The sequence below is a fragment of the Pelophylax lessonae genome (assembly GCF_965119305.1).
Source record: "Pelophylax lessonae genome assembly, chromosome: 4".
Taxonomy (NCBI): Eukaryota; Metazoa; Chordata; class Amphibia; order Anura; family Ranidae; genus Pelophylax; species Pelophylax lessonae.
Window position 1 is genome coordinate 571,523,818 of NC_138771.1, and position 25,282 is coordinate 571,549,099.

General features: G+C 42.2%; 1 protein-coding gene across 1 annotated transcript; it reads left to right on the forward strand.

The window, feature by feature from the left end:
• Positions 1-405: 405 nt before the first annotated feature.
• LOC309552786 (nodal homolog 2-A-like) lies at positions 406-24,898 on the forward strand (the record flags this gene model as incomplete). The annotated part of the gene is made up of 3 exons (XM_082253700.1): positions 406-649; positions 1,152-1,877; positions 24,891-24,898. The coding sequence occupies 3 exons, from the start codon at positions 406-408 to the stop codon at positions 24,896-24,898; spliced, it is 978 nt and encodes a 325-aa protein (XP_082109826.1).
• Positions 24,899-25,282: the final 384 nt, after the last annotated feature.

Consider the following 25,282-nt stretch of genomic DNA (forward strand, 5'->3'; position numbering starts at 1 on the left):
TATATGACAATTTGTACTGCCAAACTTTTAGTTTCTACATTAAAATAATATAATAGTTTCTGTTTACTTGATACTATCAACAGATTGTTATACCTCATTTAAATAATGCATATTTAGCTCATAGGGTTTTGAGCAATTTTTACTAACATGAAAGGATGACTTGACACCTGGCAGTTACCTTGACAGTCTTTGATGTTGAGGCCAATGACATGAAAGGTCATAGTTGTGAACATGGAACCTATTCATCCAACCATATAAAAAAGGAGGGAATCCTAAGGACCTCACTTTAGCCTTGCAGCTCTTCTGAGGAACATCTCCTGAGACATTACAAATCAAGAGAGGGTACAGGAAATCTGAGAAGAAATTACCTGGCTGAATGCCATTCTCTACCTCACAACCATCTCCATGGTACAGGGATTGCCAGCCTTTATGCAAGGAAGCCAAAAAACAATTCCTCTTCAACAATCTAACCATGGATTAAGAAACTCAAGTAGTCTTGGTGAACAAGCATACTCTCCAAATATGAAGTACTCACCATTCATGATGCAGCTCTATCAGAGCCTCATTTTGGGGAATGACACAGGTTTGATCAGCCTGGAGCATTCCATCCTTCAAGATTCAAACACTGTCCTAATCCTTACTGCTAAAAGTAAGTGCAAAACTGTTACCAATACATTTTCCCATATAACATGCTGCTTTATTTAATACCTAAATGTAATGATAATTTAATTATTGATGGGCTACATTATCTTCCACAGAGCAAGGCATAGAACACTTTTTGTGTCAGGCATTTCAATTAAGGGCAATTTATTTCTTGTAGCTGGTTATTTAACAGTGGTAGACTAATTTGAAAATGAAGTGCTTTAGGAGTTTCTTAGTCTTTCCTATAACACTCCTCATATGTCTCATATATGGCAGATTTGCCTAAACAGTTTCAGATACATTGCCTACTTCCTAAAGATTAATTTTAAATAGTAAATATCATTTTAAAGGATAGTGCTTCGTATAACAATATTTTTTTTATTTATGAATATTTATTCATATATCTATTAATATATTTTCACCATAGTTTTATATATTGTAAAAACTAAGTATGTCTATGTATAATTAGTATGTTATTTATGTCATGTTTTTTGTTGTTTTTTCCCTAGGATGCACCAAGATGGACAATCATCAATCACTCTACTTTGACATGTCCTCTCTCTCAAGCAGTAATGAGATTCAATTGGCAGAGTTTAGGATTCAACTTCCTTCTACAGAAAAAGTACAAGATATGACACTGCATATCCACCACAGCAAACAAGGTTCCAAAAGACTGCTTCTCAAGTCTTTTCACATTGATTCCTCTGTAACAATGGGTGGCTCCTGGAAAGTGTTTAACCTCACCAAAATTTTGAATGCTTATCTTAACCTTCATCAAAGTTCAGATTATGAAGACATCATGGGGGATGGAACCTCATCTCAGAGGGATCATGAGAACGGTTGCACAGACATATCTACAGACAGAGTTGTATTGATTGTGTTCACTAAGGACAACCCTTCTGCTAATGTCAAAGAATGTCCCAACCTCATTCAAACAGTGGAATCTTCTAAATATGTGATGACACCAGAAGTAAAAAGCAAACAAGGTTTCAAAGGACACAGGAAAAATAGAAATGCAAAAGACAGCAGCATAATGAATCAGTTTCCATCCAAAACTGTGGAGAATGGAAAACACTTGTGCCAAAGAGTTGATATGATGGTGGACTTTGAGAAAATCGGGTGGGGGGATCTGATTATCTATCCGAAGAATGTCAATGTCTACAGATGTGAAGGAGCCTGCCCAATTTCCTTAAGTGAGACCTTCAAACCAACCAACCAACCATGCCTACTATATGGTAAATGTCAATTTTTTTCACTGACAAAATGTCTTTGCCTTTTCCATGGAAAAAGAATTGTCAGTTGGAAAACCAACTAAACAAAACAAAAACGGACTTTAAAGGGCACATCATAAGATAGACATTAACACAATTAGTTAAAAAATAACATTTTATTGAGTACAATTGTAAAAATGCATAACCAGAGAATCTGTCTGATTAAAGGTCAACGCGTTTTGCGATAAGCTTCATCAGGACCAAAATTAATCAGGAATATTCTTAAAGTAAATGAAAAAACAAATCATTAATAACAAATTTTAGTAGCAATAAACAATACACAAAGTTATACAAAGGCAAAAATGATTATGCATGTGTTACATGTGCATGTGTATTAGTCAGATAAGCCAACCTGCTCCGAAATGCGCAAGGCTAAATTGGCTTTGGGTGGACACAGGGAACATGTAATGCGCGAGATACCCGAACAGGGCTCTACATAATCATGAATTAAAAGCATAGATGTAAGGATATGTTAATTATACAATATTAATAATGTAAAATTGTCATGCATACATATATATATGAATATATAGCGACCAAAGTATATTTACCCAAGCTTAAATTCGAAGGAGAAAAGGAGCAGGTGTAATACTTCCAAAGCTAAAGAGGCAGAGTGAGGGGCGGTCACATAGAGCTGATGGACAATAATAATGAACCAGTGCTTGATGGCCACTATATGAAGTCTGCCATAAAAAGGAGGAAGAAAGGAAATGTATATCTAAACCCATATAGACCAAGAATTCACCACTTTACCGCTACTCACTGAGCTGCTACTGCGGCAAAGTGGCTCGATAACGCCTGGCGACGTAGACCTACGCCGCCAGACATTCCCCTCTCTCGGCGTCGCGCGCGCGCCGCCGGAGGCTCGCTCCCGCTGTATTCAGTCACAGCGGGAGTCGGGCCAGGGGAGGAGTGGCGGTGATCACCGCCGTTCTTCCCCAATCGTCGGGGAATCGAGTGTGGAGATCCGCCTGCTTGTGTAAACTAGCAGAACCTGCGATCTGTCCCTGTGTCACTCAGTCACCTCCCCCCACACACGTTAGTAAGCACCAGGCATACATTAACCCCTTGATCACCAATAAAAATTAACCCCTTCCCTACCAGTGTCATTTTTACAGTAATAGTGTATATGTATAGCACTGATTACTGTAGTAATGTCACTGATACCCCGAAAAGTGTCAAAAATGTCAGTCAAGGGTCCGCCATTACTCGTTAAAGAAAAAAACACCAAAAATGACAGAAATCTTTCCCTTAGTTAGTTAACGCAATAACGTTTGCGCAAACCAATCAAAATATGCTTATTGCTATTTTTTTTACCAAAAATATGTAGCAGAAAACAAATTGGCCTAAAATGATAAAAAAATTTGATTTTCACATTTTGGGGGGGGGGGGGTGTGTTTGTTTATAGCGCAAAAAGTAAAAATCGCACAGGTGATCAAATACCACCAAAAGAAAGCTCTGTTTGTGGGGAAAAAAGGACGTAAATTTTGTTTGGGTACGGTGTTGCATGACCGCGCAATTGTCCGTTAAAGTCACACAGTGCCGAATCGCAAAAAGTGGCCCAGACGTAAGACAGCAAAATCCTCCGGTGGTAAAGTGGTTAAATTATAGTCATATAGAAAAAAGCCAAAAGATAAATAGAGAATGAACAATTATGAGACTCCAAAATATATGAGAGTAAGCATGAGTAAACAAGTAATGGCTGAAGAAAAAAGGAGACAGATTATTAGCTGAAAAATGACATATCGAGAACTTACCCAGAAGGGTGTAGTGTTGTAAGTATAATGGAGACAGGTGGAACATTCACTCCCTTGTTTTGGCTTTGGAGTGGTTATCTGCGCCACTGGCGAGGTGGCAGAGATTCCTATATAACACCATCGGCCACCTTGCTTGACCCTTTTTGGATGTTTTGCTGTTGAATTGGCTATACTTTATATTTTCAACCCATTTTGGAGTGAATGTTCCACCTGTCTCCATTATCCTTACAACACTACACCCTTCTGGGTAAGTTCTCGATATGTAATTTTTCAGCTAATAATCTGTCCCCTTTTTTCTTCAGCCATTACTTGTATACTCATGCTTACTCTCATATATTTTGGAGTCTCATAATTGTTCATTATCTATTTATCTTTTGGCTTTTTTCTATTTGACTATAATTTAATTCTTGGCCTATATGGGTTTATAGATATATTTCCTTTCTTCCTCCTTTTTTATGTAGACTTCATATAGTGGCCTTCAAGCACTGGTTCATTATTATTGTCCATCAGCTCTATGTGACCGCCCCTCACTCTGCCTCTCTAGCTTTGGAAATATTACACCTGCTCCTTTTTTCCTTCGAATTTAAGCTTGGGTAAATATACTTTGGTCGCTATATATTATATATATGTACACATGACCATTTTACATTATTAATATTGTATAATTAACATATCCTTACATACATGCTTTTACTTCATGATTATGTGGAGCCCTGTTCAGGGTATCTTGCACCTTACCTGTTCCCTGTGTTTGCCCAAAGCCAATTTAGCCTTGCGCATTTCGGAGAAGGTTGGATTATCTGACTGATACACATGCACTTGTGTAATGTTCCGGTACCTATGGTACCCTTGTTCCTATATTTCTCCTCTCTTTGCGTCCCATCTTGTATAACAAAGGACGCAAACACCTTTAAGACCGGATGACATCACTGCCGAGCGCCGCTATGAGCGGCGATTTCAATCGCCGGTTTGCTCTCACTCATCGCTCGTTCAAACCCACATGTTCATCGCACCTACGCCTGAGATGTCGGAGCTGCTGACATACCTTCCTTGCTGAACTAAAGCCGGAAACCTCGCTGGTGATCCGTATCCCGCTACGTGATCACCCCTCTCCAATAGACACTGTTATTCCTAACCTATCTAAGTGATAAGTACCCAGCAGGGGATTCTTACTAACCAATCTCCTACTGTCATCTACTGCAATTACCAAGACTATCTGTATCTATCTATTCATTCATCTGCATAAGACTGTTAGCTCTTGGGACTACCTTGAACTATCCTTGCACTAGGTTACTCTGTCTAAAGTATATTCCATCTGTGTCCTCTTACCATCTGCACTATACTTGACATCAGAAACCTATCTGCTTACCATCACCTGCAACTCTCCTATACTACTTCTAGTGCTCACCATACAATAGCCTGTCTCTCATCTATATATCCTCATATACTCTGTCCCTCCATTTATACATCTATTAATATATATATAGTATATAACAGGCTGTACATGGTGATGAAGTCCTGAGAGTTGGATATGTTGTTCAACAGATTCTCTACAAGGCTACTGAGTGTAATAATTCTGCAGCTGTAAATCCATCCACAAACAAAAACGCATGAACGTTACAACTTGTAACACATACATAATAATTTTTGCCTTTGTGTATTGTTTATTGCTACTAAAATTTGTTATTAATGATTTGTTTTTTCATTTACTTTAAGAATATTCCTGATTAATTTTGGTCCTGATGAAGCTTATCGCGAAATGCGTTGATCTTTAATCAGACAGATTCTTCAAGCCAAGTATTGCGTGTCAATGTATTTGTGTGGCCTTTGGTCACAATCTATTTTATACTTATGATATATTGAACTTCTTTGTTCAGCATTGAGGTTTATCGCCTTTGGTTATGCATTTTTACAATTGTACTCAATAAACTGTTCTTTTTGAACTAATTGTGTTAATGTCTATCTTATGATCTGCCCTTTAAAGTCTGTTTTTGTTTTGTTTAGTTGGTTTTCTTACTGACAATTCTTTTTCCTCTGCCTGTTTGGATTATGGCACGCTCTTGGTAGCTCACCCTTGCTTTGCCTTTTCCATGTCTTTAATATTGGGTGCCATTCAGTATTTTGTAATAATGGGTGCCATTAGACAGACAGCATTGCAGGAATAACTGATCAGTAGGTGACCTAAGAAAATAAATCAGTTGTGCTTTCATATTATATATTGCATGTAACTTTTGTTATGAGTTTAGTAGTCTTTATGGATCCTTAGAGGAGTGTCAACTAGCCTGACCCCTTATGGCAGGCATGTCAAACTTAAAAACGAAGAGTCCAAATCTTGATATATCTTATAAAGGGCAGCATTTAACGGAATGTCTCTTACAATTATGTTTAGGGATCGGCATGGCAAAAAAAGTCTTGTTTTTTTCTTAGTTTAAATAGATTTTTGTACGTTGCAAAAATGTAATTCACCTTACTGTAAATTAATGCTTGTTCAATTTAAATCCTCATATTTGCTGAGGGCCACAAGAAAGAAGTAGATGGAAAGCATGCATGTATCTAATTTTTATTTTTTTTTTCAGAATTTGCTGAAGCTATTCAATTCAGATAAAGTTGAATGAGCCTCCTGCGTCCCAGTGAAATTGAGACCTTTGTCTATAATGATGTATGAGAATGGAGATGTGGCAATGAAACACCATGAATATATGATTGTAGAAGAAGGTGGATGTCATTGAAGAACTGCTAAAACATGTGTCACAAGTACTGAAAAGATGCAAAGTAATCAGTGACTTTAAATGAATAATGGCATTTTGCAGTGTCTTGGTGAAAGACCTGCTAAACTCTCTGCTTTAAGTTAAAAAGAGTTTGAAAACTGAAAACTGGAGCCAGAGGAAGAAAAGAAACTTCCATTTCTGGCCTGCACTATTACCATGGACTGAAGATATAAGCCAGCTGATAAACGGTAAGGACTTTTTTTTTTTTAATATTTCTATTTTTTTATTGCTTAAAATACATTCTGTAATTTACAGTACATTTAGAGCCCATTCACACTGCCGCGACTTGTCAGGCGACTTGTCAGCCTGACAAGTCGCGGTCCGTCACGGTCCATTGACTGCTACAGGACCCGTTCTAATAGGAGCGACACAAGTTGCTCCGACTTAGAAAAAGGGTCCTGTACTACTTTGGGGTGACGTCGGAGCAACTTGCACGGACTTCATATAATGTTTATTGTTTGATAGTACTAATTGGGCAATGGGAATATAGAGCTCAAGCTTAACAGTAGAGCGCGTAAAATGTTTTAGATAAGACTTGTGAAAACAGTGGATTTTTTACTTCAATACACAGACTTGAGTAGTCCTTGTACCAACTTAAAAAAGTGCATGTAAAAAAAAAAAACTCAGAAGAAAACAAATATTTTAAATCTTGTAGTGTTTTCCATTCCCAATTTTTCCCTGATTTCCATGGTTCTTAAACTTGCTAGAATGATCTAGATCTTGGGGAGAAGGGAAAAGGGCTTTGAAGCTTGTTATACATATTATTTTACTAGACTTACTTTCAGTAGATTGTGCATTGCCTACAGTGCAATGGCAATCATGGATAAAGTTTACATTGTTAAAATGAGAATGTATGTTTTTACTATAACTCGGGTTTGTCATTTTCTAGCTCACATACTTTCAACTAAAATATTTACTATAAATAGGTGTTAATGTTACCTATAACTGTAATTTCTCTACATTATTATTATTATACATGATATACATAGTGCCAACAGTTTATGCAGCACTTTAAAACACAAGGGCAGACAGTACAAATACTGTTTTTTTTTTTTTTTTTTACTGTAATTTAAAACAGAAGGAATCTGAGAACCCTGCATAACAGAAGAAGTGTAAATTGTAATATTGACAAGGGTACTATTTGATATATTTGATATTTGAAAGGAAGGAGGTGTGAATACTTTGATCCAGAAAGAAGAAAAAAAATAGGAGGAACCTTTAAACCTTTAAGATGTAACATGACATGTTAAAGTAATAGGTCATGTTCTTTTGTTTTTTTATATGTCCTAGAAAGTTTTTTAAATGTTACATTCCATTGGCAGATCTGGTATGAGGTGCAATACATTTTTCTGACTCCTACAGTTACAAACCCAATTCCAAAATATTTGGGACACTGTACAAATTGTGAGTAAAAATGGAATGGACCAATTTACAAATCTCATAAACTTATATGTTATTCACAATATAATATAGATAACATATCAAATGTTTAATGTGAGACATTTTGAAATTTAATGCCAAATATTGGCTCATTTTGGATTTCATGAGAGCCACACATTCCAAAAAAATCGTGACAGGTAGCAATAAGAGGCCAGAAAATGTAAATGTACATATAAAGAACAGCTGGAGGACCAATTTGCAACTTATTAGGTCAATTGGCAACATGATTGGGTATAAAAAGAGCCTCTCAGAGTGGCAGTGTCTCTCAGAAGTCAAGATGGGCAGAGGATCACCAATTCCCCCAATGCTGCGGTGAAAAATAGTGGAGCGATATCAGAGAGGAGCTTCTCAGAGTAAATTTGCAAACAGTTTGAAGTTATCATCATCTACAGTGCATAATATCATCCAAAGATTCAGAGAATCTGGATCAATCTCTGTGCGTAAGGGTCAATGCCGGAAAACCATACTGGATGCCCGTGACCTTCGGGCCCTTAGACGGCACTGCATCACATATAGGAATGCTACTGTAATGGAAATCACAACATGGGCTCAGGAATACTTACATAAAACATTGTCTGTGAACACAATCCACCGTGCCATTCTCTGTTGCCAGCTAAAATTCTATAGGCCAAAAAAGAAGCCATATCTAAACATGATCCAGAAGCACAGGCATTTTCTCTGGGCCAAGGCTCATTTAAAATGGACTGTGGCAAAGTGGAAAACTGTTCTGTGGTCAGACAAATCAAAATTTGAAGTTCTTTTTTGGAAAACCGGGATGCCATGTCATCCGGACTAAAGAGGACAAGGACAACCCAAGTTGTTATCAGCGCTCAGTTCAGAAGCCTGCATCTCTGATGGCATGGGGTTGCATGAGTGCGTGTGGCATGGGCAGCTTACACATCTGGAAAGGCACCATCAATGCTGAAAGGTATATCCAAGTTCTAGAACAACATATGCTCCCATCCAGACGTCGTCTCATTCAGGGAAGACCTTGCATTTTCCAACATGACAATGCCAGATCACATACTGAATCAATTACAACACCATGGCTGCGTAGAAGAAGGATCCGGGTACTGAAATTGCCAGCCTGCAGTCCAGATCCTTCACCCATAGAAAACATTTGGCGCATCATAAAGAGGACAATGCGACAAAGAAGACCTAAGACAGTTGAGCAACTAGCAGCCTGTATTAGACAAGAATGGGACAACATTCCTATTCCTAAACTTGAGCAACTTGACTCCTCAGTCCCCAGACGTTTGCAGACTGTTAAAAAAGAAGAGGGGATGCCACACAGAGGTAAACATGGCCTTGTCCCAACTTTTTTGAGATGTGTTGATGCCATGAAATTGAAAATCAACTTATTTTTCCCTTAAAATTATACATTTTCTCAGTTAAAACATTTGATATGTCATCTATGTTGTATTCTGAATAAAATTTTGAAATTTGAAACTTCCACATCATTGCATTCTGTTTTATTCACAATTTGTACAGTGTCCCAACTTTTTTGGAATTGGGTTTGTACATTTTACATAATATAAAATCAATAAAAAGTAATGAGGGCCATAGTAACTTTGCCTACCCGGGAACTCAATACAGAGATCTCACCAAAAGAGTTCCTAGAAGATCTAAGAAACTGTTAGATGGTTTAACACTTTAGCATTGCCCAAAAACTAAAAGATCAATGAGGCCACCCTGTAATATATTGAGATCATTTTTATGATTTAAAGTTATTTTAGGTTGTAGTATATTCTATGGCCATCCCCTAAGAATTCTATTGTTTCCATCGTGAATTTTCAGTCCACTCTGTCAAATGCTTTTTTGGCATCAATTGATAGCAAGAGGGCCGGAGTCTCATGCTTTTTTGACCCATGTATTAATAATTGCGTTCTAATTCCGTTATCTTTTGCTTCCCTACCCGGTACAAATCCTGTTTGATCTGGATGGATCCATTCCACCATTAGATCTTTCAACCGTGTTGCTAGAATTTTTGCATAAAGTTTTATCCGTATTTAACAGGGCAATAGGTCTATAAATGGAACATAAAATTGGATCCTTACCTCCTTTAACTACTTGCCGACCAGTCACGTTGACTGTACTGCGGCAAAGTGGCTCGTTATCGTCTGGCGACGTAGACCTACGTCACCAGATATTCCCCTCTCTCGGTGGCGCGCGCGCGCCGCCGGAGGCTCACTCCCGCTGTATTCAGTTGCATCGCGAGTCGGGCCAGGGGAGGAGCGGCAGTGATCACCGCTGCTCTTCCCCGATCGTCGGGAAACTAGTGTGGAAATCCGCCCGCTTGTGTAAACAAAGCCGGCGGATCTCCTAAGTGACAGGCAGGGTCAGATTGCAGGGTTCAGCATAGCTGAACCTGCGATCTGTCCCTGTGTCACTCAGTCACCTCCCCCCACATACATCAGTAAGCACCAGGCATACATTAACCCCTCCCTCTCCAATAAAAATTAACCCCTTCCTTGCCAATGTCATTTTTACAGTAACAGTGCATATGTATAGCACACATTACTGTAGTAATGTCACTGGTACCCCCAAAAGTGTCAAAAATGTCAGTCAAGGGTCCGATCTGTCCGCCGCAATGTCGCAGTCCCGCAAAAAAAAATCGCAGATCGCCGCCATTACTCGTTAAAAAAAAAACAATAAAAATGACATAAATATTTCCCTTAGTTAGTAAACGCAATAACTTTTGCGCAAACCAATCAAAATATGCTTATTGCGATTTTTTTTACCAAACATATGTAGCAGAAAACATATTGGCCTAAAATGATAAAAACATTTTGATTTTTACATTTTTGGGGGGGGGGGGGGGAATTTCATATAAAAAAATGTGAAAAATATTGTTTTTTTGTTTATAGCGCAAAAAGTAAAAATCGCACAGGTGATCAAATACTACCAAAAGAAAGCTCTATTTGTGGGGAAGAAAAGGACATAAATTTAATTTGGGTACAGCGTTGCACGACCGCGCAATTGTCCATTAAAGTAACGCAGTGCCGAATCGCAAAATATGGCATGGTCAGGAATGGGGTAAAACCTTCCGGTCATAAAGCGGTTTAAAATACGCTCATTGAGAATTTTTTTGTCAAAGGCATGTAGCTAAATACATTTTGGCCTAAATATATGACAAAAATTGAATATATTGGATATTTTTTAACTGTCAAAGTAGAAAAATATTGTTATTTTTTCAAAATTATATTTATGATATTTAATTAATATCGCAAAAAATAAAAATCGCACAGGTGATCAAATAACACCAAAAGAAAGCTCTGTTTGTGGGAAAAAAAGGACGTAAATTTCGTTTGGGTACGGCGTTGCATGAACCGCGCAATTGTCAGTTAAATTCGCACAGTGCCGAATCGCAAAAGTGGCCTGAACGTAAGACAGAAAAATCCTCCGGTGGTAAAGTGGTTAAGGGTTACCCTTATTTGTGCTTGCAATTATTCTGTTCTCATTTTTCCATCCTTTCCTATTTCATTCATACATAAACAAAGTTTGGGGGTTAATATTTCCTTGAATCTTTTATTATAACTAGATGTGAATCCATCTGGGCCCGGGCTCTTTCCTTTTGATGTATTTTTTAGAGCTTCATTTATTTCATCTTGTAAGATTGGTACCTCTAATGCTGCTAACCTTTCTTTATCTATTATTGGGAGCTTTGAATCCTGAATATAACTCATGATCCTTTGTTTTCTATTTTGTTCATCCTCTGGGGAACCTTTTTGTCTAAGACTCCATTCACACTGCTGCGACTTGTCAGACGACTTGTGTGCCCTCAAGTTGCCCCAAGTCTCTTGACATAACAAATGCAATGTAAATCAAAGAGAGCCGTCTTAATTGGCTCTACTGAAGTCGCTCCGACTTCAGAAAAGGGTCCTGTACTACTTTGAGGCGACTTGTATCCGACTTGCCCCAATAGACTTCAATGGGAGTCGCCTTCAAGTCGGATCCTTATCTTATTTGAAGCAACTTGTGATCCAAATTTCCATGAAGAAGAAGGCAAATTAGCCAGGCATTCCCCACATTGCAGCCATGCCTACAGTTCCTATATACCATTATCTCTACCTGGTCTGTGTGAGTGGCACTGGTGGACACAGATAAGTGGCACTGGTGGGCAGTGGCACTGGTGGACACTGATACGTGGCACTGATACATGGCACTGATACGTGGCACTGGTGGACACTGATACGTGGCACTGATATGTGGCACTGATACGTGTCACTGGTGGACACTGATTTGTGGCACTGATACGTGGCACTGATATGTGGCACTGATACGTGGCACTGGTGGACACTGATTTGTGGCACTGATACGTGGCACTGGTGGACACTGATTTGTGGCACTGATACGTGGCACTGATATGTGGCACTGATATGTGGCACTGGTGGACACTGATTTATGGCACTGATACGTGGCACTGATACGTGGCACTGGTGGACACTGATTCGTGGCACTGATACGTGGCACTGATACGGGGCACTGGTGCACACTGATTTGTGGCACTGATACGTGGCACTGATATGTGGCACTGATACGTGGCACTGGTGGACACTTATTCATGGCACTGATACATGGCACTGATACGTGGCACTGGTGGACACTGATTCGTGGTACTGATACGTGGCACTGATACGTGGCACTGGTGGACACTGATTTGTGGCACTGATTTGTGGCACTGATACGTGGCAATGATACGTGGCACTGGTGGACACTGATTTGTGGCACTGATACGTGGCACTGGTGGACACTGATTTGTGGCACTGATACGTGGCACTGATACGTGGCACTGGTGGACACTGATTTGTGGCACTGATACATGGCACTGGTGGACACTGATTCGTGGCACTGGTGGGCAGTGGCACTGGTGGACACATACGTGGCACTGGTGGGCAGTGGCACTGGTGGACACTGATACGTGGCACTGGTGGGCAGTGGCACTGGTGGACACATACGTGGCACTGGTGGGCAGTGGCACTGGTGGACACTGATACGTGGCACTGGTGGGCAGTGGCACTGGTGGACACATACGTGGCACTGGTGGGCAGTGGCACTGGTGGACACTGATACGTGGCACTGGTGGGCAGTGGCACTGGTGGACACATACGTGGCACTGGTGGGCAGTGGCACTGGTGGACACATACGTGGCACTGGTGGGCAATGAGGAAATGAGTAAAAAAAAACAGAAAAGGGGAATTAGGTCAGAACACATCATATTCTGATTGGCCAAATACAAAGTCGTCTGTCATATAAGTCACGCAAAATAATTCACAAGTCGCACTGAAGTCGCGGTAAAGTCGCGGTAAAAAGTTGCTCCGACATGGGGCGACTTATGGTCGCGGCAGTGTGAACCGACTCTAACCTCGTATACGTTTTTATAATAATTATGGAAGGCGCTTGCTATTTCTGTAGTGGAAAATACAACTTCTCCTTTACTATTCTTTATTTTTCCTATGTAATTATTTGATTTTTTATTCCTTAATAAACTCGAGAGATGTTTTCCAGGCTTATTTCCCCACTGGTCGGGGGATTTATTTATTAGGAAATATTGGTCCAATTCTTCTTCTATTTTTTTTCCTGCCTCCTCGTCCAATATCTTTTTTTTTTTTTTCCAATATAAAGCTTTATTGCAAGAAAATCAAATACAAACAAAAGCTTTAACAACAATAGTACATTTTGAAATATATTGACACAATAGAGTAACATGTATAAAATACAGGGTAGGAATCAGGCCAAAAAAAATGTTACAAATCAAAGTATAGAATATACTAACTGCTGTGGTCTGATCCCTGAAAGCAATAAACTTAAGCAATTAAACGCTGGGGGCAGGGCCCACAGCAACGGCTAAGCCGTATAATAGAAAAAAAAAAAAAAAAAAAAAGAAAGAAAGAAAAAGAAGAAAGGAGAGAAAAAGGTGTGAGAAGGAGGAAAGAGAAAGGGAACAGAGAAGGGTAGGTGGGATAGGGACATGGTAATGTGTGGGAGAGTTACAATTGAGCAAATTGACTACAAAGCAAGCTTAGTATACATATCGTCCAAATCTGTGTGATTCGGATTGCTGAGGACAGACAAGCACTAATACCACTTGAATCTAATGGTCAAAGAAACTATTGAAAATGTCAGAAAGTATAAATTCACACCAGGGTCGCCAAGTTCTGTGAAAAGTTGAATCATTTTCCTTCTTAATAGCGAGAATCTCCTCCATCTCATAGAAAGTTTTAACTTTTTCGATCCATTCCTTTGTAGTAGGTCTGGATTGAGCATTCCAGTGTAGAGGGATGACTGCCTTTGCAGCATTGAGTAAGTGCCTAGCCAGAGATTGCTTATACTTCTTATAAGTTAAATTATGCAAATGTAAAAGACAACAAGCAGCATCTAAGGATAACTTGGTGTTGGTGATATATTTTATGAGATGTATGATCTCACTCCAGAATGATTGGATGGCAGGACATGACCACCATAAGTGCAAGAATGTTCCTCTACCTCTCAGGCATCTCCAGCATCTATCTGAGATCTGCGTAGACCAACTTCTGAGTTGTACTGGGGTAATATACCATTGTGTCAGGATTTTAAAAGAAGTTTCTTGAACTCTCGTGCTTAAGGAGCATTTATGAGTAAAAACGCACGCCTTTTCCCACTGTTTTTCAGTAAAGGTGCGATTTAAATCTTTTTCCCACACTAGTTTGTATTTGTCAGGCAGAGCCCCAGTAGGCTGGGACAGCCACTGATAGGCCTGTAAAGTAGTTTTAGTGCAAGGAAGTTGTCTAAGGCAAGTCTCTTCAAGAGCTGTTAGGGGAGTGCCCAAATGCAGTTTGGATTTCGAATTTCGAAAAAAATTATGAAGTTGCAGATAATTCCAAAAGGAAAGACAAAATCCCTTAGGCTGCAAATTATTAAATTCGTCAAGAGATAGTAACCTGGAGCCATTCACACAATCTTTAACTCGTAACTGTGCTTGGGGGTGAGCCCTGTCTCCACTGATAGACCTGAAATCCAAACCAGGAGTGAAATCGGGGTTGTTTGAAATGGGAGTCATTATCCCAAATTTGGTTATTAAATGATTTTTAGATGCAACCCGGTTGATGATGTCTAAAGTGGTGGATATCAATGGATGCTGCCTGACTTCCAATGGGTAGTTCAGTGGATTCGTCCAGAGTAAATTATGTGCAGGGAAGCTAGAGCAATCTCTTTCCAGGGTTACCCAGTCCTTCTGTAACAAGTGACAATGCCAATCTACCACTCTTGTAATGTGAGAGGCTTGGTGGTACTTGGAAAAATTTGGTAGGCCAATACCCCCGTGGGGTTTAGATCGTTGTAAAATCTGGAGTTTGATTCTCGGTCTTTTCAATGCCCATAAAAATTGTCTCTGAATAGTGTTCAATTTACAGAAAAAGCTACTCGGAATTTTGACCGGTAGAGCGTGAAAGAGATAAAGTAGGCGGGGAAGAACTACCATCTTCAAGATAGCCGCTCTCCCAAACCAAGAAAAATTCTTGGTATTCCAACTCTTGAGGTCCTTGCCTATGTTTGCTAATAACGGGGTAAAGTTAGCCTCAAAGATCATGTCAGTCCTGGGAGTTAATTGGATTCCCAGGTATTTTAAGGATTTAGACACCCATTTGTAAGGACAATTGGCACGAGTAAGTGACCTAATATTTTCTGGGAGTGAAACGTCCAATGCCTCTGACTTCGAATGATTTACTTTAAAATTTGAAAGGAATCTAAATTTTTGGAATTGAAGATTTAGATTAGGAATAGAGATGTGGGGCTGAGTGATGTAGAACAAGAGGTCATCGGCATAAGCCGAGACCTTAAATTCCCTGTCCCCGACCCGGAATCCGTGGATCGCCGAGTCTGCGTTGATGTGTCTAATCAGCGGCTCCAAGGCTAGGATAAACAAGATTGGGGACAGAGGGCAACCCTGTCTCGTCCCATTTTTTAAATGCAAGGGCGTAGAGAAAACATTATTAACTTTAACTTTTGCAGTTGGGTTCATGTAGAGTGAACCGATCCATCCCATCATGTTGACCCCCAGACCAAGGTGTCGACAGGTGGCGAGGAGATAATCCCACGCCACTCTGTCGAAAGCCTTCTCAGCGTCGGTAGATAACAGCAAACCTTGTAACTGATCAGTCTTTGCAGCATGGAGTAAGTTTAGGGATTTGATAATGTTGTCCCGTGCTTCTCTCCCAGGCATAAAGCCTACCTGTTCTGGACCTATAATATTATGTAAAAGGGGCCTAAGTCTGTTTGCAAGAATTTTAGCCAGAAGCTTGACATCTAAGTTAAGTAGCGAAATCGGCCTATAGCTAGCACAAAGGGTCGGATCCTTATCCTTTTTTGGAATAACCGTTATGTGGGCGGTCAGAAATTCGGGTGAAGGATGTGTCTGTTTGGAAAGATCATTCAGGGCCGAAGTCAGGGGTCCTACCAGTAATGGGTACATTAACCTATAGTATTGCGATGTCAGACCATCGGGTCCAGGACTCTTGCCACATTTCAAAGAGTGGATCGCTTGTTGAACCTCCTCCGTTGAAATGTCTTTCTCTAGTTGGGCAATGTCTGATTGTGAGAGGTATGGAAGTCCACTATCTTTTATATATTGGGAAATTAGTTGTCCTCTGGGACCTGAAAGGTTAGCTGGGCGAGATTGTTGGGGCAGATTATATAAACTTTCATAATATGAGCGGAATGATTCTGCAATAAATCTGGGGTCATGAATCTTGTTATTTTGCTTGTTTCTCATAAATGGGATATGTGTTGCCGTCTGCAGGTCTTTAAGAGCCCTTGCAAGAAATTTGCTGCTCTTATCACCGTGTTCGTAGTATATTGCTTTGTTGAAGTAAATTGACCTTTTAGTTTTATTATTTAATATGTCTCTCAGTGTCTTTCTAGTGTCAGTCAATTCTTCTAGGATGGAACTAGCTGCAGAAATCTTGTGTTTTCAGTATCAATATCAGTTCTTCATTTAATCTCCATATATTTGCTTTACCATAGGTTCCTAAAAAATGTTATTGTTGCTGCTATCGGGGCATGATCAGAAATTGTTATAGTCCCTATTGATGTATTATCTAACACCTCTATTAGTCTATGGTCTATCATTATGTAGTCCAATCTTAAGTAAATTGAGTACACAGGAGTGTAGAATGAATAATCTCGTTCTCCCGGATGTTGTATTCTCCATGCATCTACCAGTTGACATTTATAAAGCTTATCTCTAACTCTTCTTAATTGATATCCCTCTCTTAACCCTGCACTCAATGTACAGTCCATGGATGGATCCATACAAAAATTAAAATCTCCCGCCAAAATTAAGTTACCTTTTTTAAATACAGACAATTTATCTATTATTCTTTGTAATATTTTTGGGGATTTTTATTTGGGCAATAAATATTTGCCAAAGTGTAGTCCACACCCAGCAGTTGCCCCTTCAAGAAGATAAATCTGCCATCTTGTCACACCCACCTGGGGTCTTGCAGTGGAGAGGGAACCCAGTTGCAGTGGAACAGCACTCCCTTACAATCACGACCCTCAGGAGTCCCTGGAAGTGGGAACAGGACCCCGTAGGGTCTGTGGTGGCACGGAGGCCTTTAATGAAGAGGAGGAAGTAAAGTCGACAACTCTGGAGTCAGGTCTGGCAGGCAATCAAGGAGTATCAACCTGAGGAAGAAAGGATCAGGAACCAGGAACACAGGCAAAGCAACAGCAGACACACAGGAGCAAGGAAAATAACAAAGCACTGACTGGAAGGTGTGTGTGGTTTATATAGGGAGCCAGGATCACATGACCCGCCACCTCCCACCAGTAGGTGGGGCCGCCAGGAGCTATAAAGGGAGGTCAGAGACACAGTGCCATCTTGATTTGCTTCATAGACCCTGACCTTACCAGATCTGCAACTCTCCTCTCTTCCTCTGTGTAAGACATTGAAACCGCATGGCGGCTGCCATCTTGCCACAACAGTGTGCCCGCTGCAGTCCTCAGAGGTGAGGGGAGGAGAAGGAACCACCGCAGCCCCGGAGGAGGTGTCTCTGAGGACGGCAAGCACCGAGACTCTGTTGCGAGAACTCCGCATGCGCCCAGACACAGGTGAGTACACGGCAGTGCCGTGACAGAGCCCCCTTCCTAAACGAGACCTCAGGGCGCAACATAGGGTTGGTCGACCAGGGTGTCTTCTGTGGAAAGCTCTAACCTTGGCAGGTGCATGAACATTCTTAGCCAGCTCCCAGGATCTTTCCTCTGGGCCATACCCTTTCCAGTGGATGAGATACTCCAGATTTCCCCTACGACGTCTGGAATCGAGATTCTCGATTCTCTTGGACTTCAAACTCTTCAGAGCCATCCACAACCACTGGAGAGGGTGGAGCAACAATACGGGAAGGAAATCTGTTGGGTTTCCATGGTTTTAGGAGGGATACATGAAAAACCGGGTGTAACCTGTAGGTGGAAGGGAGATCCAGGAGGACGGCCACAGGAGATAGGATCTCGGTTATAGTGAAAGGCCCTATGTAGCATGGTCCCAACTTCTATGAGGGGCAGGACAAACACATATGTTGTGTGGACAGCCAGACTTTGTCCCCTGGCACATAGGCGGGTGCTGGGGTCCTTTTCCTGTCTGCATATCCTTTGTAGCGTTGTTGTGCTATTTTCAGGGTCCGGTACAACATATGCCTAAGATGTCTAAGTTTGTTCAGTCGTGAGGCTACGTTGGGCACTGTGTTCGGACAAGGTAGCTCTAGAAGTGCACGTGGATGGAAACCATAGTTGGCATAAAAAGGTGTCATCTTGCTGGAGTGGTGCATGTGGTTGTTGTAGGAGAACTGTGCTGTGGGAAGCAGAGATAACCAGTCATCTTGCAGATGTGTAGTGAAACAACGAAGATATTGTTCTAGAAACTGGTTGGTACGTTCGGTTTGGCAGTTGGTCTGAGGATGATAAGCCGAGGATAAACTTCGTTGGATCCTTAGGTGACAAAAAAAATGGGACCAGAAACGGGAGGTGAACTGGGACCCACGGTCAGTGATGATGGTTTGGGGTAATCCATGTATCCGAAATATGTTTTGCAGGAACAAGGAGGCAGTCTTTGAAGCAGATGGAAGTCCTACAAAAGGAATGAAATGTGCCATCTTTGTGAATCTATCCACTACCACCATGATGGTGTTGTGTTTGTGTGATAGGGGTAGATCCACAATAAAGTCCATGGCTATGTCGGTCCATGGTCCTCAAGGAACTGCAGGAGGTTGGAGAAGACCCACAGGTTTTATCTTTGGCGTCTTTGATTGAGCACATATATCACAAGAAAGGACAGAATCCCTGACGTCCGATTTAATAGAAGGCAACCACTAATAATGGCTAATGTTTTCAAATGTCTGTGTAATTCCTCCATGACCTGCTGAAAGGGTATCATGGAACTGGCCAATTACCTCAGACTGGAGTGAAGGTGGTATATACAGTTGTTCGCCATGGTACCATGAGCCTTGTTTCTGGATCAGAGGTGGTATCATAACCGGTGGTTGGACTGTTGAATTGCGTATACGGTCTAGGAGTGAGACCTGTATTGCTAGGAATTGGTTTGGAGGTAGGATGGTGTCTTGGGTTTGATCTGTTGAGTTTGTCTTCTCATACATGCGTGATAGAGCATCTGCCTTTTGATTTTTTGACCCAGGGCGGTAGGTGATCTGCAAATTAAATCTGGAAAAGAATAAAGCCTAGCGGGCTTGACGTGGATGTAGTCTTTTGGCAGTACATAGGTACTCTAGATTACGGTGGTCTGTATATACAGTTACAGGTATGGGTGCTCTTTCAAGTAGATGGCGCCATTCTTCTAGAGTGTTCTTGACAGCAAGAAGTTCCCTTTCGCCCACGTCATCGTTTCTTTCAGCGGGCAGGGGTTTCCGTGAGTAGAATGCCATGGGGTGAAGTCGATCATCCCTCTCTCCTCTTTGGGACAGGATACCCCTGATGGCAATATCGGAGGCATCAACCTCAAAGAAGAAGGCCTTCGTGGAATCGGGCTGAATGAGAATAGGAGCCTGGGTAAACAGTTCTTTTAGTTTCTCAAAGGCCTCTTGAGCTTGGCTGGTCCATGTGAAACGGTTGTGGTTTTTTTGTCAGGGCTGTAATGGGGGAGCATACCTGGGAAAAACCTCTGATAAAACGTCTATAGAAATTGGCGAACCCAATGAAGCGCTGTACAGACTTTTTGTCTTTAGGGATAGGCCATTCCAGGATAGCTCGTTATGTTCAGCAGAAGAAGAGGAGAAGATCAGGATGTCGTCTAGATATATTACGACAAAAGAATCCAGTATTTCACGGAAGACCTCATTCAGGAAGTGCTGGAATGTGGCCGGAGCATTGCAGAGCCCGAAAGGGCATGACGAGATATTCAAAATTTCCGTAGCGTGTCCTGAATGCTGTCTTCCACTCACCCCCCCTTGCGTATACGGACCAGGTTATGAAAATCTTTGCTTTCTTTAATCGATCTAGGAGCTCGGGTATCAGAGGTAAGGGATATTGATTCTTAATAGTGATGTTATTCAAGGCACGGTAGTCAATACATGGGCGAAGACCTCCATCTTTCTTACCAACAAAAAATATACCTGCTCCCGCTGGTGACGTGGAAGATCTGATGAAACCTTTGGCGAGGCTGTCAGTAATGTACTCTTTGAGGTGTGTGAGTTCAGTTTCAGAGAGAGGGAATACACGTCCATAGGGGATAGGGGCACCTGGGAGCAGATCGATTGGACAATCATATGGACGTCTCGGGGGCAACTGATCTGCATTCTGTTTGTTGAAGACATCCTGGAATTCCTTGTTTTTGTCTGGCAAGATAACTGGAGGGTCAAAGTTCATCGGGAGTAGATGCTTGGTTGTCTCTTTTAAGCAAGTGGTGGTGCAAAAGGTGGAAGAGAAGGTGAGAGTGCCCTTGATCCAGTCTATCGCTGGATTGTGGGTGCGAAGCCAGGGAAGGCCGAGGATGAGTGGGAATATTGGTGAGGGTACAATATCTAAATTCATAGTCTCTTTGTGGTGACCAAGGAGGAGACAGATGGGGCCAGTTTCATGTAGTACGGGTCCAGTTTTGATAGGAGTCCCATCTACCACGAATAGGGATAATGGTCGTGACTTAAGTTGCATAGGCAGATGATGTGATCGGACCAAGGTCTGGTCTATGAAACACCCGCTGGCTCCTGAGTCGATGATGGCTTTAATCTGGAGATCTCTACTTCCCCACTGGAAAGAAAGAGAAACAGATAAGTAAGAAGAGGTGGATGGAACAGTAGAAGTCCAGGAAGAAGGGGCTAAGGAACCCTTACCAGGTGAGGTTGTGGGTCGGGCTGGGCATGACCGAAATTGGTGATCGGCTTTCCCACAATAGAGACAGAGTCCTTGAGAACGGCGTCTCTTGCATTCTTCTTCCATTAGTGGACGACGAACCATGCCTATTTGCATAGGTTCTTTGGATGAGGAAGAGGACGGAGAAGCAGAAGGCACAGGCCCTGGGAAATCCAAGGACCAGAGATTAGCTGGGGCCTGTCTCTCACTTCTTCATTCACGGAAGGGTCGGTCTAATTGGGTGACTAGGAGGATCAGACCCTCCAAGGAAGTGGGTACCCCAACTCTGGCTAATTCGTCTTTTAAGGCCACGGATAGGCCTAGTTGGTACTGTTCTATCAGGCCAGTTTCATTATAACCGTTGTCAGACGCCAACTCCCGGAAATCCGTGGTGTAGTCCTCCACAGGTCTTCTTCCTTGCCGGAGAGAACGGAGGGCTGAGCGAGCAGCGGAGGGTCTCAAAGGGTCATCATATAATGTGTGCACAGCTGCGGCAAAAGAGTCCCAGGTGTCCAATATTGGACTTTTTGAGTGCAGGAGTTGGTGTGCCCAGGTTTGAGGTTGACCTGACAGCAAGGCAATGGTTGTGCGGACCTTCACATAATCACTGGGGTAGGTGCGTGGTATTAGAGCGAAGAGTAGTTCACAAGCTGTGATGAATGATCGCAGTTCAGACTTGTTTCCAGTAAACTTGTCAGGCATAGGAATGGCCGGTTCTGGGAATGCAGTCAGTACATGACCAGTGGTTGGGGGTGAGTCTAGAAGGGGTACAGATTGAGCCCTTCTTTGTTCATGTTGAAGAAGCACGGTGTTACTGGCTTGCAGATCTTGGACGGCTTGAGCCAAGGCTGTCATCTGTTGGGTGAGAGCAGCAATAGCTTTGGCTGTTCCTGCGGGTTCCATTTTTTAGGCTTGGTTATTATGTCACACCCACCTGGGGTCTTGCAGTGGAGAGGGAACCCAGTTGCAGTGGAACAGCACTCCCTTACAATCACGACCCTCAGGAGTCCCTGGAAGTGGGAACAGGGCCCTGTAGGGTCTGTGGTGGCACGGAGGCCTTTAATGAAGTGGAGGAAGTAAAGTCGACAACTCTGGAGTCAGGTCTGGCAGGCAATCAAGGAGTATCAACCTGAGGAAGAAAGGATCAGGAACCAGGAACACAGGCAAAGCAAAAGCAGACACACAGGAGCAAGGAAAATAACCAAGCACTGACTGGAAGGTGTGCTTGGTTTATATAGGGAGCCAGGATCACATGACCTGCCACCTCCCACCAGTAGGTGGGGCCGCTAGGAGCTATAAAGGGAGGTCAGAGACCCAGCGCCATCTTGATTTGCTTCATAGACCCTGACCTTACCAGATCTGCAACTCTCCTCTCTCCCTCTGCGTAAGACACTGGAACCGCATGGCGGCCGCCAGGCGCCCAGACGCAGGTGAGTACACGGCAGTGCCGTGACACATCTGGGTCAACCAATCTCTCTTCTAGGGAGAACCTCACATCCTTGGCAAATCCTTTTGCCACTGCCTTTGCTTTTCTTATGGGAGAATCACCATAAAACCAAGTTGGGAAATATTTAGAGTATATCTTTATATTAGTATCCTGAGCAATATATGTCTCCTGCAAAAAAAAAAAAAAAACCTTAGTAGGATTACGTTTTAGCTCCTCCAGTAGTTTATATCTTTTAGTTGGTGTATTAAGCCCTTTTGTATTATATAAAAAGGTTTTTAATGTATTCATTATCATTTTTATCTCTCTATCTCCTCCAACTTCTCCTTATATGTCTCTCCCCGAGTCCAAGCCCCGAAGAATCGGGGAGAAAGAGAGAGACAGGAGAATGGCTTTCCTATGTTTCCTATAGATTGCCTATAACATTTGTAGCAGGTTTTTCAGGCATTGGGCCTGATGTGGGTCTGCCATTGTCACCGGTTACCTCTCCAGCCCATGTGAGCTGCGACCCTGGGTGTGAGAGCTGAGACATGAACAACTCCGGCATCTTTGCTTTGTTGTTTTATTGTAATTAAGGGGATGGGAGAATAGCTGAGATCTGGATCCTAGAACCTTCTCCGGAGTGGTCCCCCTTTACCACTTCGGGCAGACCCCCAGGGGCAATCCTCAATACTCACGACCTGTGTAGGCTTTGCTGGGACTGCACCCCTCTCGCTCTCATCTGGTTCTCAGCACACCGGATCCCTCTCAACTCAACTCAGCACTCTCTGGATTCTCAGGCGACACCCCAAGACATCCGCTTCCTCAGACAGGTGGAGAGACAGCCGTACTCTCCCTCCTGGGACTCTGCTCCCGCCAAAGACGCCGTGTCATGCACTTCCCCCAAACTTATACCCACTCCCAGAATCCCTTGCGGCATAATCTGCCTTCTGGGGTAGATACAAGCCTGAATGTGTCCCCTGATTGGGTTTCCTCCACTGCCCTATGAGAAGCCTCCCACAGGGCTCAGCGGGGAGACTCCCTTCTCAGCAGGCACACCTGGAAGCCATGACACCCTGACAAAAAGAAAACATGGACCTGCTGTTAGGCAGACAAGGCCCACTATATATATGCCTAGCACCTACCTGTAGGGTGCTACACATTCAAAAAGGAAATTGACTCCATACACAGGAACCGTAGATTTCCCCTTTCTGGGATCTCCTCCACCTATCCCTTTCCTTGCCTCCTTTCCCCCCGCCCCCCCCAACTCCTCCCTACCCCTTCTTCCCCCCCTCCACCTCCACTACCCCTGCCTCTTGCATTCTGATGATGTTATTGTGACCAATCAATGGCCCTGTTGCAGAGATTTTTAGGGACCTACCTATGGGTTCCCCCTCAGCTCTGCTCCCGCTAGGGGTGATGCTCAGCTAGCACATTTGTGATGGTTCCCTCCCTTCCACCAAGGTAGAAGGGGGAAACAGATCCCTCCTGGCAACCAGGTCATATTTTAAAATTCCATGTACATTATATAGATCCCCTACCTGCCCCCTCCTCTCCCAACCCCCCACCTCAACCAACCCCACCATCAGAATTAATTAGTTCTTCTTCTTCTTCGGCACTAGACGCCACTGTTCTTTACTATCAGTCTCTACCTCTTCACATTCCTCTGTCCATCCTGGAATCTTAGGGATAGGTATATCTAATTTTCCACAAAAGTCACAGATTACTTCAGGAAATCTTACTCTTGCTGTTCTTACGTTTCTTTTGCCTATCAAACAGGCTGGAAATCCCCAACTATATTGGATTCCTTGTTTCTGCATTAACTCTACCAATGGTTTCAGTGTCCTCTTTCTTCTTAAAGTCACTTGTGACAGGTCCGCAAAGATCTGAACATATATACCTTCATATTTAACAGGTGTTTTCTTCTTTAAATTTATCCAGATCTGGGCCTTGTCTAAATTATTCTGGAACCTTATGATTACATCTCTAGGAGTTTCAGCTGCGATGTTTCCTGGTCGCCTTAGGCGGTGTACTCTCTCAATACCAGCAATGTATTGAAAATTTTCTTCATTTTCTCCGCCAGATCTTCACCATGTTGTTCTGGTAACCCACAAATTCTTACATTTTTTCTCCTGCTCCTATTTTCCTGATATTCTAATAAATATGCCAAATCCCTATTTTTGGCCTTTAATTCCTTTACATCCCCCTTTAAGACATTTATCATTTTCAGGTGTCTGTCCTGTTTTTTCTCTAGATCCTTAACACGGTGTAGTAAATGGCTTAGATCTTTACTAATTGTTGTCAAATGTGTTTTTTTTTTTTTTAAAACAGTGAGTTTATTGAGAAAAATAAAAAAAACTGGAGCATTACAACAACAATTTCAAGGACTGTGGATACACAGAAAAGTATTGCAAGAATCAACGTGTACAAGCAATACTATCGACAATATTGTACATGTGGGCATCTCAAATAGTGCAAAGGGGCAGCCATGGAAGCTCAAAGAGACTCATGACAGATATTAACTGCAAGTGTCAGATCTCTGCAGCCAGCGATCCCAGATTTTATTGAATTTAGTGGGATTTCCCCTGTGCTTATACATGAGCCTGTGGTATGGTAAGATGCCATTAACCTCTGCCAACCATTCAA